General features: G+C 41.3%; 1 protein-coding gene across 2 annotated transcripts in view; it reads right to left on the reverse strand.

Annotated features, from left to right (window-relative positions):
- The window catches only part of LOC119719328 (ceramide kinase-like protein), a 20,682-nt gene continuing 5,376 nt past the window's right edge, over positions 1-15,306 (reverse strand). For both annotated transcript variants that reach the window (XM_038188740.1, XM_038188739.1), the window contains exons 3-12: positions 6,555-6,686; positions 4,826-4,889; positions 4,376-4,521; positions 4,001-4,075; positions 3,669-3,852; positions 3,321-3,398; positions 2,946-3,142; positions 2,471-2,685; positions 1,834-2,072; positions 1-1,331 (exon numbers count right to left, since the gene is read on the reverse strand). In XM_038188740.1, the coding sequence (XP_038044668.1) occupies positions 1,250-1,331; positions 1,834-2,072; positions 2,471-2,685; positions 2,946-3,142; positions 3,321-3,398; positions 3,669-3,852; positions 4,001-4,075; positions 4,376-4,521; positions 4,826-4,889; positions 6,555-6,686 (1,412 nt within the window). In that variant the 3' untranslated portion in view covers positions 1-1,249. The remainder of the gene's footprint in view (positions 1,332-1,833; positions 2,073-2,470; positions 2,686-2,945; positions 3,143-3,320; positions 3,399-3,668; positions 3,853-4,000; positions 4,076-4,375; positions 4,522-4,825; positions 4,890-6,554; positions 6,687-15,306) is intronic.

Here is a 15,306-nt window from a genome sequence, read left to right on the forward strand (position 1 = left end):
ACTTTATTTCAGTTTATAGTAAATTCTGTCAATGCAGTTTTAGGATCATAACTTTAAAACGTGTTTCCACATTTCTCCTCAGTTTCATTCAATCATCTATGCGGAATCTTGGGGACGTTAATAAGAACAGAACTATCAAAAGTTTGGAAGCGCGAATTTTAACAATTAGAAAGTACAGAAAATCCCGTTTGATTTTATCATCAGGGAAGCAATGAGCAACAATTGTTAATTCATAAATACCTGAGACAGTTTACCCATTTCTATTGGTCGAGAGCCCGTCACGTGGCCGGTTTTAAACCACCGGTAAAATGCCGCTGCGTTCTACACCACATAGCGCAGTACGTGCCGAACGCGCTCCAATCTTGAAAAAAAGGAAATATTTAACATCAAGCGCGCGAGGCACATGCCATAAACATGGCCCGAGGAGTTTTTTTTCACCAAAATGGAGTAAAGTCGTTGGAAATTTGTAAAAAGAAATTTCTTGTTTTAACCTCTTGACCGAATGGTATTTATGAATGAGTATGCAAAGGCTTGTCCGGTATTAAACAAGTACATTTAAAACCCTAGCCTTCATCCACGTCTAGGCCCCTATCCGGCTTTAGGCAAAATTGTCTTGTTTTAAACCGGTCGAGCACATAATATTTATTCCCCTAATTATGCAAAGGTGCTTTAACAATCTCTCATTTAACTCGTTATACTCGTCAACTTAGCCACTGTTTCCATCATCAACCGTTGTCTAAATGTCTGATACACATTGCTTTGCTGGTCCCAGAGAGTCGGGCAGTGCTATTGCACAGTACTCCGTTAGGGGTTCAGCATGGAAACAGCTTCCAGTGAATAGCAACTATGAATCGATTGAATAGAAATGTGTCCGCAGTTCAATCAGCCATGCTAGGTTTTCCTCATCTTGTTTTATGAAGATGTGACTGCATAAATCTTGTACTTTAAAATAGAAAGACATCAGGTGACTGAACATCCCTTTAGGACGAGAACATCTTAAGGACATTCACCTGGGAAAATTAATATCGTCGTGGACAGCTTACGAGAGGAGACTTTTATTTCCTTATTACAGCACCCGTGCGTCTGTCTTGTTATCTTGTCAACCTCGCAAAGGTTGTTAAAAGTAAATTGGCGGCAATTGCCGCACTCATCATGCTTCTGCGGCACTAATGAGTCTGTTCATGTCTTGTTTGAAGAGGTACATGAATCCTTTGTTCTTCACGGTTGTCATGGTGACTGGCTGATGACGTCAGAGGCACGCGCAGCTCCGATGTGCCTGGCCAGTGTCCCGGATGCCGGAGGCGAAGACAGTCAGAAGCTGTTTATGTACCCTGCGAAAAGAAACGGCAAACAAATCAAGAAATTAGTCGGAGTTAATGGACAATGTACGTTTTTTTAAGCATGTTTGAAGAAAGCTTCTGGCAATTACTTGATGTTCTATTCCAGAGGAGATCATTGTTGCGAAGATGTTTTGTCTACTCCTGTATGTTTTGAATTGTCGGAGTCTTTCTGATTCACAACACAAAAACCTCACGTTGGAGGCGCAAATCTAATTAAACCCGCAGTGCATCATGGGAAAAAAATCGACATCATACACAGGCTTTGTCAAATGGAAGTCATTTTGCACTTGCGATACTAGATGTTACTTTCATAATACGCAAGTTGGAAGTTAGGTTATATACTGTGAATGACGGGTATTTTGTTAACAATAGTTACCAGGTAAGCAGCACGTAGGAGGCCGACCGTGATTAAAATTGGTATTTTCGGACGGACGCTTGATGGTGCACTAACTACACTCCATTGTGAATACACAGAAAACAATTTGTATCTCACCTGATTTCTAAGGCAACCGGTGCCATCAGCTCCATGTCCACATTCCACATGGAGAACTCTTTGCCCGTAGAAGGTAAGGCGCCCCCGTCGTCGGTTTCGAGAGAGGCCTCCTCTTGACAGGTCGTGTCCCCTTCGCTGTGGCTCTCGTCGAACGGCGACGTGCACGGTTTGTCGTTTGCCCCAAGGGGATGGACCCTGACTGCCCTTGCAGGATGCACGGAGACGAATGGAAAGTCGAACTTTACAACAAAAGAAGACAAACAAACCAAGACATAATCTAATTTGTTAGGTCAGTGCATAACGTAACAACATTTTCTATGAAAGTACTCATCATTTCAAGACAACTGTCACTGCCCGTCATGATTTCTGGTGGTAAAGTGGTATGGCCTGATATTTTGTTTGTGAAGCCCCAAATGTACACTTTTACAATTAAAGAATCTTGAAAATTCGCTTTTCTGAAGGGAAAAGCAGGAGAAAACAGCTTAAATTACCGGAACGGTTCAGTGGACGAGTGACATTTGTCCTTCAAGTTTGCTTCACCGTTAAAACAGGGATTACAATACAGATTATCATGTTATAACTTTCTGCGAACTGAACATTTTTATTTGGTGTTAAAGTTTGGTATAAAATTGTGTACCTGATCTTTTGCGTTAGCGTGCCGCCTGAGGTGATGCACAAATTCCCCTCTCGTTGTGCTGCGCACTAGCACCAGATCGAGGCTGCCGTCGGCGAGATGGGTCAGAGGTGAAATGCCAGCCGGACACCAGGAGCAAAGGTTAGGCAGGGTCATTGCGCCGACGCTGACCAAGTCGTCTTTGCTGCTTATCCAGTCCTGTGACTCGCTGGTTTCATCTGAGGACGAAAACAATCAAGAGCTTAAACTGCAGCCTTACTAAAGCTTAGCTGTGGCTTTTCACCTTCTGCATGAACTACTGAGGACGGTATATACACGTTTTGAAGAAGACATGTTTTGCTGTCCATAAAGTTGTATGACAACTCATGCCTTTAAACAATGAACATGTGCCTTAATGGTAAACTCATTTTAGTAACTTTGTTTTCACATTGTTGCGTTTCTATTTGTTTTTCTTACAAAAAAAAAATCCGGAACCTACCTTCAGTTCTATGTGGAAGTGTCTCGATATCTTGGCAACCTCTGTTGAGTCTGCCATTTCTGTCATGACCCGTGTCGGTGTCATAGCAACTGCCTACGTCATCAACATCAGCACCATGTTTTGCCTCCGTACATTTTAATGAGTCTCCCCTTTCTGTATCTTCATTGGTCGATTGTTCCGCCTTGCACCTGTTGCACCTGTGACTCGATCAATTAAAACGCAGTATTTTAGTAAAGTGGATACAGTGGATGTTCAAGAGGCATGCTTCACGAAGTTTACGACAAATCCAATCTGTGTCTAATTGGTACCATTTAATCTTCATATTACTTACTCCAAAGATCCCCTTAAGACGCCAATTGTTCCCTTCTTCCTTACCCCGTTCTGCAGGGTGACCTCTCGCTGATAATCTCCTGAGATTCACACGGAAGATATTCCACCGCACAGCGGTACGTTCTGTCGGCAAAAAAAGACTATCAACGTTTAATGTCCAAATTCTCCAGACCATCTTTCACTGTGTCACTTAACACCAATGTCTGCAGATTCGTAAGTGTTTGTAACTCTCTCCGAGTGTTTTTTTCTCAGAGTTTTTGACCAATAATTATTCCTGTTCCAGTTGCGATAGCACTGACAGTTGCCAAATTCGAAGGGCTCAGATTCAGATCCACACTAAAAGCTTGAACAAAACTCAGCCCTCAACCCCCAATAAAAAGCCTATACATGTACCTTACTTTGAAGATCGATTTGGCCACAGCATACTCCACCCCTCTGGCACTGATCACGCCCCCCTTGGCCCTTTGCTCCGCCCTCCGGAGGCAGTCCCCGCCAAACCCGTACATCATCGAGAAGCCAAAACGGATGAAGGCCTCGTTATGGAAGATCGCTGAAACGTCTAACGGATGGCGGTGACCTGTACGAATCAAGGGATGTAACAGAATAATATCCAATTCCCATACTAAATGCCCTGGATAATATATTTGTAATGACCCCTATTAAGTCCAACAATATATGTTCAGATTACATGCACAGTTAAAGTTCCTAATAAAGTGTCAGTTTACCAAGAATTATGTGCACTGCCGCCGTGAAGGGGTCGCTGGTCCCCTGGGAAGAATGGGCAACGAGGTTGAACAATCCTGTAGAAAAGAAACACTTGAAAAGTTGATAACATTTTCAAAAGGCTTGTTAACAGATAATAATTACCATTGGTAACTCTTTCTTAACACCAACAGCCAACATCACGTCAGGTATAAACTATGGCTGAAAAGTGAACTTACTAAAAAAAAGAAATATGGATCCAACGCCACATAAAGATTAATGTCATTTTCTGATTACGAAACAACAATTTCAACGTGACAGATTTAATCATTTGTTAATGCATAGATACCGTCCTTGTAATTAACATAACAAGCACCCTCCTCTAAGAGGTAACTCACCGACAGGAATAATTCCCAGCGGAATGTTACACTTGGTAAGCTTGGTATCAGGGGTGATTTCTACCAGGTCCGCATCCAGCTGCGTCCTCTCTAACAGACCATGCACCACTTCCCTCGTTGTATCCTCTCCACCAACGCACATCAACCTGATAACAATTGAGCATTGATTAGGCACAGTTTTGATATCTCTGTGCGAACCCAACATGAGCCTGAAGATACAATATTTTGCTATTGTTGTGTGGATGGATACCATAATGGTCTTGTACTATAACATTTCTTACTAACACTATGAGGGCCCCACACAGCCGTATGTATAAGTATAGTATTGCGAACAACTTTATATCTGTGGACCCCACTTTAATAAGACGATGGCAGTGCTATGTTTAAAAACCACGTGTTAACATATCAGTTATGAATTTCAATACATTTTGATTGAATTTGACTGTTTACCCGTCGTAACCGTCAAAGTCGAGTTTCTGTAGTATCTGATGGGCGCTCCCTTCTCTGGTCGTCACTAAAGGAAAACAAATATGACAGTCACGTTAGTATAACTCGAATGTTCGCCTTCAATTGCAATATGATGTATGAATTTTGTATTCACCGTCCGTAGCCTTGTCGAGAACAATTGTTAGAAAAAAGTCAGCAATCCAATGCTTGGGTTTATTTAAACGACGGGTGTATCTGTTACAAAATGCGCGTTGGTGAAAGCAAGAGGTTTTACAAAGAGCAAACAAAACATATAGTCCGTACGATCTTTCATTACACATGCCGAAACACTGACGTGCAAATTATCATTTTGAACCGCTGAGTTCAATACAGCGTTCCTAAAACCCTTGTTGTTGGTTCACTTCAGTGTCATTATACTACAACATTGGCTGTCCATCACGCAAGTCAACGCAGCTCCTTCTTCTAATCACATAACTACTTAAGAATAGCGCTCGGTTGTAAATTAGATTAATGTAACGGCGTGCCGGTCCCGATTTGAACAAAGATATTTTTATCAAGTATATATAAATATTTCCCCGTAGCCTTGAGAAAAAGTCTCTGACAGTTTGAAATAAATTATGCAAAGCAGGCATTATTAGATGACACCGTACGTTGAATCTTAGAATAGGCATATTCTCGTCTCATTGTTTTCTTTAAAAAAAAAACCAGAGCATTAAGCTTCCATAGTGGAAAGAATATTCCGTCATTAATTCTGTAATATAGCAAAACTGTAATGTTCAAATGGTAAACCGAACTGATCACTCACAATGTGATATGAACACACTCGGTTCAGACATGACAAATGCTTTGTAGGTTCAGTTTATGCATGAACATTCGATCCATTTGCTGACATTTTCAATCTAAAGATCAGAAGTCTTTGGATTCCTATTGGAAACACCAGTACAGCCTGCTTAGTGCGGTATCTCTATTGACCTTTTAAACCTTAAACGCCCTATAGGCATTTTCGTTAGCAACTTCAATCCTGCAAAATCCTCCAACTGCCTCCATGTAAAATGTGCATACAACCTCAATCCTCCAAAATCGGCCGTTATTTCTTCAATGTGGTCCTTGGAGGGGTGACCACACTCCCTTAATCCTGCAAAATCATCCAGCAATTATCAATATGGTGAGGTATCCTGGAGCAATGCGGAGGATTTCAAGTATAATTTTGGCCTAAATTTATTCATGGCTGAGCAGAAACAACACAAGCTTGACACAGTGCAACCCTCAAATTCAGCCATATAGCCTCGCTCCTGCACATTTTGCAAAGTGGATTTTGGAGGATTTGGGAAGATTAGGGTTCATCTGCCATCGACTATATTTTGCGAACAAAGTTAAGATTAAATCCTGTAATTTTACACATGCACGCACTCATGGCATTTGCAAAAATGCATTGCCTTCGGAAGGTGTGATATGTGAAAGCAGTGGACCAAACATTTCCGCTTAATTGCGTTTTGTAGGATTTCAGTTGATTAATCGGTGTATTGCACCATACAAATTTAAGACAGTTTCCAATAATGTCCGAGGCGGATACGGACATTTTGCTTACGCGTGTATACCACCGCTTTCATAATCGGCTGAACTTCCAACCCAAGATAGGGAAAAAACACTTTAAGGGGGAAATGTCTACATTCAATATTTCGGTTCATTAAGTGTAGGCATGGGAGTCAGTTATCTCCACGGCTATAATTACCAATCACATCAAGTCTGGTTCCCGCCGCCTGGAAGACCGGAACCACCTTGGAGTAGAAGACACGCGTCGCCTCACCATCGTTCACCCAGTCGTTCACGAAGGCGCGAAGTTTGCATGGGCGATTACCAATGCCTAATTAATAAATAAAAACAATACTGATTTGATGAATGGGAATTGTTAACTTTTCCCGCGGATACCTTTAAAACTGTGAATGGAGACTTTGGAGACGCGAGGTGGCGGCAAACACACCTTTTTTTTCTATTTTTGTCTCATTTTGAGCATGCGTACATGTATACTGAACATGACGCAAGCACTTGAAACGGACCAATGTCTAAGATGCCACCAAGAGCCTCAAAGCTAATTTGTAAGCTCATTATATTTGAAAATGTGTTCAAACAGAGAGGCGACACTGCAACACCCTCTATTTGTCCAGGTAATGTTTATCTGTGCATGTCTAGCCAAAACAAAATATTTTTTTTAAAAAAGGTCCTTCTGTTTTTGTACAGAACATCCTGGCAAGACGAATCCATCTGTGCGTCTTTCTATTTTTTGACCATCCACAAAAAAATAAAGAACGGCAGATTCTCCTTTAAAGCTTGCTAAATAAACCATAAAACTCCCAAGGCTTATTGGATAAAAAAAGGTCTTCTTAAGCAATATTAGACGGGCAAGTTGTTGGAAACGTCGAAGTCAAGGCTGGTTTGAACATTTCTTTTATTGCGCGGATGCTATCTACAGATTGGTGTTTGTTAAGTCGGGCTCAAAAAAGGCCTATCGATCGCAGAAAATGGCTTTTAGTTTACCCTTACAGATGCGAGATTGAAACAGAATCTTGTTCAAACATCGTATTACTGCCGCTGCCTTAATCAAGAGCGCGGGACTGGGGAGTATATCGCGATTCAATCTGTCATTTGGACTCGACTGACTGAGTCCAATTTAACCGACTGGGCCGTGTCATCTCACGCGTATGTGGCGCTTGCCTCAGGAGTGTGGCAGTGAAGGAACGGTGGCCATTCACCTGGACGTGATGCAAGACCTTTGAAAGTTTCCGAGGTTTTTTATGATATTCAGACCGGGGTATTTTTTTTTAAGAAGAACTGTATTCTTTTGAATTGGTAGGAGAAATTCCTCCCATCTAGCTTTGGTGTGTGTTCTTGCTTGGTGAGATGATTTCAAAAAGGGCTTTTAAATTGAAAGTAAAAATAGGAAAAGAGAGAGAGGGGCCAAAGGCACCACCAAGCGGTAGTGTGAAACTAATGCATAGCCATATTCACATCACACACTCAGCGCCATGAATTGCTGCTCACCCGGCTGGAACTGCATCTAGCTGATGAAACACAGAGATAAATCACGATTATTGACTCAAGAAAGATCGGAATTGCAAAGTTGGAAAAGTCTGTATCCCAGCCTGTATCACTCGCGCAATAAGTCATGACATTGACAAAAGTAAACTCACTACTTCAATATCTTAATGCATCCTCGACCTTACGTTTTGGTGGGAATTTCAATGCCGTTTTATCGAAATCAAATTACGAGTGTGACGCGTATAGAAGCAGTGTGGGGGTCTTCACGTCACGTGACTCCAAAATGGACCCGAGATCAAAGGAGTTCTCGCTGCATTCGAGTTGACAAAATCGAAATTAAGATCTTCGTAAGACCGAGAATAATTGTTTCGTCGGAGCACTAATGCATTCGCATTCAACATGCCAACCGAACGAATTATTGCAAAGATCTACCCTTGGTATTTTCCCCGTATGGTTGATTTATACGGATTTACCGCCGCATTATTAGATACAATGGCGGTATGTGCTTCAATACGTTTCATTCTTGGTATGGGGATAGTCAGGATACGAGGACGTTTTGATTTGGCAGTAAAACTAAATTACAGTGGATCGCCGAGAAATGTGTTCACAGATTCACTCAATCTTTGCCAAGGCACATTTGGTTTGCCTTTATGTGCTTAGATCGTGCACATGCGCATGGAGCACAAGGGTAATCTGGGCATTGGGTAAATTAAGCGAGTGATACGCCTGGTTACCAAGGCCTTTGTATTCATCATCCCTAAGATGTGGAAATAATTCGGGGGAAATACTCGGCTCTCCGAGAGTCCTTCACCAACCCAACCGAAAAATTACAATATACCTCCAGCTTCTTTGCGCGTATAACTCAAATCCGTTTGTTTCCGTGGTAACGTATTAGCTCAAAAGCTCCGGCCCGGTCAACCGTGTAATGCGTGCAGTTAAATTAACGCTCAGTGGTGATGACGAAGAAATGTTGCTGCGAAGTATCAGAACAATGCCCCTTATCCCCGTTTAGTGTCATATGCATGGAAGTCCATATGAAAACCTAATCAATGTTCTTTGTGTTAAAAAAAATATGATGATTATTGTTGATATATTCTTGCAACGAATATTCGTGCAATTGAAATGAAATGTCAGATACTTGTCAAAATCAATGATAATGTAGATGCTATTAAGTGCCCATACGAACAGTCGTCGCAATCATTTATGATCACTTCAATTAACATGACAGATAATTAATATGGATGAGCTTTGGAGATACTCCAGTCTTGGTTAACCACAAAGTGGGAATATTCGAAATATATACGATGAAAAGTACCAAATTAACGCCTGGGGTTTTTAAGGCACATTACGCCGATTGCTTACGTCACCAGCAGTAATAGTTGTTCGTCAGGAATGCGAGTACCAAATGAAATCGGTGTCACACACTCGCATACACGTCCGCACTCGTACTCATCAGCACACAACCTGCCTCCGTCCGCGTCACGTCCCGGGCGCAAGGTTTAGATCGCATACCAAACTCTCTTGGAATTGAATTAAAGAGCGCCGTATCTCTCGTTGATGAGCGACGGACGCGGTGATCAAACCACCGGCGATACCGCCAATGATTGCGCCCTGGCACCACTGATCTCTATATAAAGACTGGATAGCTAATAAAGAGCCGCACAATGTACGAATTTGACGCCATATTGGTGAGACCGGCTGGTGATCTACAAAGGACAAGTTGCCGTCTTTATAGACAGCTTGATTTCTTTTGTAACGTCGCGGCTCACTTGACTTATATTTTGGCCACCACCACTGACCAACTGACCAAGGTTTACTACAATTTTTCTAACGTAGTGGTTACTTTTATAATGCCGCAAATCACTTTTTCGGCGTTTTTGAAATAATAATCACTACGGAAATGTGTTCCTTTTAGAACATCATAATATGTGTACGTGACCAAAATGCGCGTCAACTGTTGATACAACGCGCGCGTATTTACGCATAGAACGTTCGTATTATACGCGGCCATCTTCGTGAGACCGGGGGCGAATTGGTCAATATGCAAAGTCTACTGTGTGAATGTTGTATGCATATCCGCTATCCAGTCTTTATATAGAGATCAGTGCCTGGCACCTGCGGTGCGTACGCGTGGTGTGATCAAATTAAGAGTTACGCGGTACTCACTCACGTAACTAAGTCTTAAAGTGTGGGCGTGTTGCGCCGCTAACGACACGTCAAGAGACAAGATAAGATTAGTTTGATGCTGGACAACAAGAGATGTGACTATATTGAATTTACGACAATCTTGAGTTGGTTTGCCACGCTAAAGTGTTGGCTGTGGAGGTTTTTTTTTTTTATGTACTCGACGCTTCGAATTCTGTTACAAATTAAAAGGAAAAGCGTGGGGAAAATGCTTTACTAATAGAGCGCACGAACTCATCAATATTGTGATAAATTGGTTTAGAAATCGAATCAGTGTCAGGATGGCCGATCAGAACATATGCTTGTTCTGTGTTGACTCATCCCTTATATCTATTTTAAAAATACGTGTTAGCATCGCAGCCGTACCTCCAATTGGTTAAAGAGTTTTCTGCATACACTAAACTGAAACTTTTTAAGAGTTATCCCACTTCTGACACCATTTTGACGCAACTGCTACTGCAGCACATTTTGAGTAGTGCAATTTAAAAGCCTCAGTCCTTAGTCCCATTTTTTTCGTGAGGTATGTGTACAATAAAGTGAATCACCTCTTGGTATTTTCTATTTCTTAGTTCTATCGCAATAAAGACGCAAAATCAATAGGCTATAGTCCAATGCATACACAGCCCTTGGCCCAATTCACAAAATGAATAGAAAACATGTACTGTATTAAAAGGGGAAAACTTGTTCATTTCCCACGTTAACTAGGGCTTGGTATAAAAATTTGACATTACAAAGTAATAAACAGGTCATGGTTTCAGTATGAAAGACCTAATAGAGACCTGTGATTCCGTGACTTTAATAATGCCGCCATGCCAAGCATCTTCATGACACGTGGTCATAGCACGTCACATGGAACCTTGGTATTGTCCGAGTGACATTTATAGCGTAGTGAACTAGGTAGGGAATAATAGGGAGACGTGCTTTTTGTCAGAAATACTGTGGGTGAACCATGGAGGAAAAATTTGTTGTTCCTCCATGGATGAACCAAAGCTGAGGTATCACGCAAGCGGAACTCGTTCGTATCTCTCGGGGAGGTTTTCCTTCTTAAGGGCCGATGTTCCAACCTCAATTAAAGTCATTTCCCTGCGTGCCATTGTAAGCGCGGCATCCGCCGAGGGGGTTTGTGTCTTATGCCTCAAGGTTTGAGGCAAGTTGGTCGAGCGTAATTCTTGGATCTGCGCGTCAGAATAGAGCAGATTTTACGCACTATGAAGCCAAAAACAAAAATTAGCCTTTCGCTGCATGTACGGTGATTGGGTACGGCAAAATTATGTCGTGTTTCTGGAAGGTAGTCTAAATGTACATAGCTAAACGCTCCAGTGTTTATAATCAACAGCTTTTTAAAAAAAAATGTCCTAAATTCGTTAGTGGGTAGACGACATTTCATTGAGAGGTCTCGTTACATGTTACAATTTCAATTACAATCAGTGTGAATGCCTCAGGTGGTGGATCTCTTTCCCGACTGAAATAACGCACAGAAGCCTGTATTTTAGTTCGCTTCAAATAGAATACGACTCCATTGTGGAGGTATCTACTTTTTTAATAATAGATAGTGGCTCAGCGTGTCGCAGTTAATAGGACGCGATGCCCGAGCGGTGATCGAAATAGTACGCATCGCCGTGCGGTCGACCTTGGATGCGTGCGGGCAGTATTTGCCACCTCGTTAAAAGCGGAGAAATAATTAATACACGGGCCACGCGCTTTGCTAAAAAAACACATTGAATGTTGTGTTTGGATGGAAAACTGTCTGGTTCTCTGAACGTTCCCGCGTTATTAATTTATACGGTACCGATACGAGCGAGTACAGCTTGAATATCAAATAATGAAAGGTTTGCGGAAACACCATGTGCAAATAATTTTTTCAACTAAGAGAATGGTTCTGAAAAGAACCAGAGGTATAAACTCGACGTTCCGGTCAGTATGCTCTGACCGTCTTCTCCTAGACGGTCAGAGCATACTGATCGGAACGTCGAGTTTATACCTCTGGTTCTTTTCAGAACCATTCTCTTAGTTGAGAAATTATTCGCACATGGTACGTTTCCGCAAACCTTTCATTATTTAGTATCTCCACCATGCAAAGCCTCAAATCTTACTTAGCTTGTATATCCCTTATCCACAACACAACCCATTGAGTTCTGCGGAAATATTCACCAAGAAATAATTGATGTTGGCTAAGGTAGAATCACAATCGATTCAATAGACACCTACGATAATTTTTTGGTAAGATATTTTCCTCGCTACAAATCTCGCAAGCAGGCCTTTTAGAATATGGACCACCCACTTCACACTGTTGAAGGGTATATTCGCACCTGGCGGGATAGTCACACATCTTAATTTTAACATAAAGTCGTATGGATTTTTCCCTTTCGATTGAGAGAGACAGCGTTCTCCGCCAAGGGACAGAAAATTGACAGAAATACGCGACACGACACAAGAAATTTGGAGTAAGTGGTCAAAATGTATTAGATGTATCATTGTATAAGAATTTCACATAGCAGGCCCAATTAAGTTATCAGATGTTGCCGGACTATATTTCCAAAATCTATTTCATTTCAGACCAACTCAAGTTAACGGGAGTGCATACGACGCTTGCGTAACAACTTTGGTTCAAGTCTCTCGTCTCGAATTTGTTAAAGTCTATCGGATTCGTTTTAAGAGAGTCAGACCGCGTCACTTCAGACAGACAATCAAGATAGTTCTGGAACCAATCACGGTAAGTAAAATACACAGCCATAGCCATATGGGGCCGTATCGTACGTCCGACACCTCATACGTCCGACGCCTCTGAAAAGTCCGAAATGTCGGAATTATGAGGCGTCGATTTATGAGGCATTGGACTTAAGGATTCGACCTCATAGCTTCGACGCCTCATAAGACCGACGCCTCATAATTCCGACAACGGGCAAACGATGTTTCGGACGGTTATGAGGCGTCGGACTTATGAGGCGTCGGACTTAAGGAGCGTCGGACCCATGGAGCGTCGGACCTATGGGGCGTCGGACCTATGGGGCGTCGGACTTATGGGGCGTCGGACTTATGGGCCTTTATTTGGTTGGGGTGCGATTTTGTTCAGACTTAATATGAGGCGTCGGACCTATGAGGCGTCAGACTTATGCGCGGACATCGGCCATATTTGGTATGCAGGCATTAGCAGAATTCCATTTTAAATAAAAAAAAAATCCACTCTAAATAGATAAAGTCTGGCCATGAATGTATAGTTTCAAATGGCTCATGCAATGTGATTTTTTTTAATTCCTGAAAATGCACCTTTGTGTCCCATTTAACTTTATATTTAATTTTCGTTTTGCCATTTTCAAGGGTAATTTGATGCCTTTTTTTTGTTTTTATACTAATGCGAGTTTCCATATTCATGAGCAAATGTGTGATGTCATTTCAGGCAGAAACCCTCAATGTCACAGCTTTTTCAACACCAACGGTTGCCAGAGTTTGGGATATTTTGCCGTCGTTAATTTTCTTTTCTTTGGTTGTTCGTTGTTGTGTCAGTACATGGCAGTAAGCCAATGAGCAAACTTTTCTCACAAATGTTTTCGATGAGCAAAATTGTCGGTTCACAAATTGAACAAAAAACCCAGTGTCTTTCTGTAATGACATCCAGCAACAGCGCCCCAGCTGTCCGAACAAATTATGGAATATTTAAAATGTTCAAAGCAGTGCACTTTTCATTAAAATTACCAAAAAGGGATGTCAAATAGTTTTTATACATTTAGAGAAGTAGAAAGTTGCACAAAATGTGTTCCTAAGAAAATTCATCCAATGGACGATATCAAACCTTTTTTCCTTCTTTTTTTGGTATAATAGAACAGTACTTTAAAAAAAGACTGTACCAAATCCAATATGGACGTAATTGAGTTCAAAAGCTCTTCCGCGTCAATATTTACTTCCTGACAAGGTCGCACTCTTCAATAATTGTGCAGGTTGATGGATTTTGCGCTCGAAGCTAACAGATGTGTTATCGAATAAAACCTTAGAATTGTCAATACTCTCGTCTCACTCAATTAATGTGCGTTCCAGAAGAATTAGACCACGAGAAATTAGAACAGCGTGCAACTTTTGTTTACTGTCTTGTGCCCTCAGCCAAGGTCAATCGAATTCTTTTTGTTGCCGTGGTATGAATTATAAATAACAATACAGGAAAACCCAGCTAGAAGGCTCCGGTTCTTTTGCCAGAATGGTTTTTACGAACGAAGCTTTGGTTACGGTTTCATCAACGCACGACCCAAATGGAGATTCGTTTTCTTCAATCTTATATCTAGATCACTGCGAAACAAAAGTTTCAAAAATCACAAAGATATTCGGTTATATTGGGCAGGAAATTAGTGTTTCGTGTTACAGTAAAAACTATGATTGAAGACGTCGGTGTTTTAAGTAGGCCTACCCTGAATAAAAAAAACTATTTTAATATTTACACACTTTTTCTCGTGACACGGTTTCTCGCCCCAATATCAAATGAATAACTATGTCTCTGAATATTTTATTGATGTATTTAATCATTATTACTTCATATAAAACGTTTTCAATTATTTTAATCGTGACTCCAGGGACTAGTGGTGGGTTTTTTAAATTAAGTTTGAATATCTTTTTAAATATAGCCTACACTCCCAATTGGATCGGTGGTGTAAACAGTCATTATGGAGTCGCAAACTTGCTTTTCCAGTTTTGCATTTGGCTTAGAAATCCAAATACCTCGTTGAAATTGGGGTGAAAATGGATGTCGACGGTAAAAATCGTTAAAATGTCATTGTTTTTTGCTCTGGCCTGAAACGCAGACAACGTCTGCGTATAACGACCAAGTAAAGGGTCCGTTTATTGCATGTGTGTAGCGTGGTGAGTCCGAAGACCGAACGAAAGGCCGCCATCTGCGACGCTAATCAAACAAAAGATAGAACATTAATTTCTAACCTAGAACCCATCTGGCTAGATATGCTGTCAGTTTGAATGAGGCAGTTAATCAGTCAGGGTAGCGAGAAATGGAGGGTCATGGTATAACAACGGTCATTTTAGTTAAGTTACAAAGGAAGAGATATAAATAGCTCGTTTGACTTGTACCATAGTGAATTGCCATGGACACAAAATGGCCTTCATTCATTGTCAAGCAATGCATTAATGACAGGATAAGGATATACACGTGTATATAATATCATTGCAAGTGCCCCGATTTCTTTGGAAGGGCACCGGGGCCACAACTGTGTCATATCACGCGTCATAATGCAAAAAAAATTATCACATTGGTCGGACTTATATTG

Source organism: Patiria miniata, unplaced genomic scaffold, assembly GCF_015706575.1.
Source record: "Patiria miniata isolate m_02_andy unplaced genomic scaffold, ASM1570657v1 HiC_scaffold_8, whole genome shotgun sequence".
NCBI lineage: Eukaryota > Metazoa > Echinodermata > Asteroidea > Valvatida > Asterinidae > Patiria > Patiria miniata.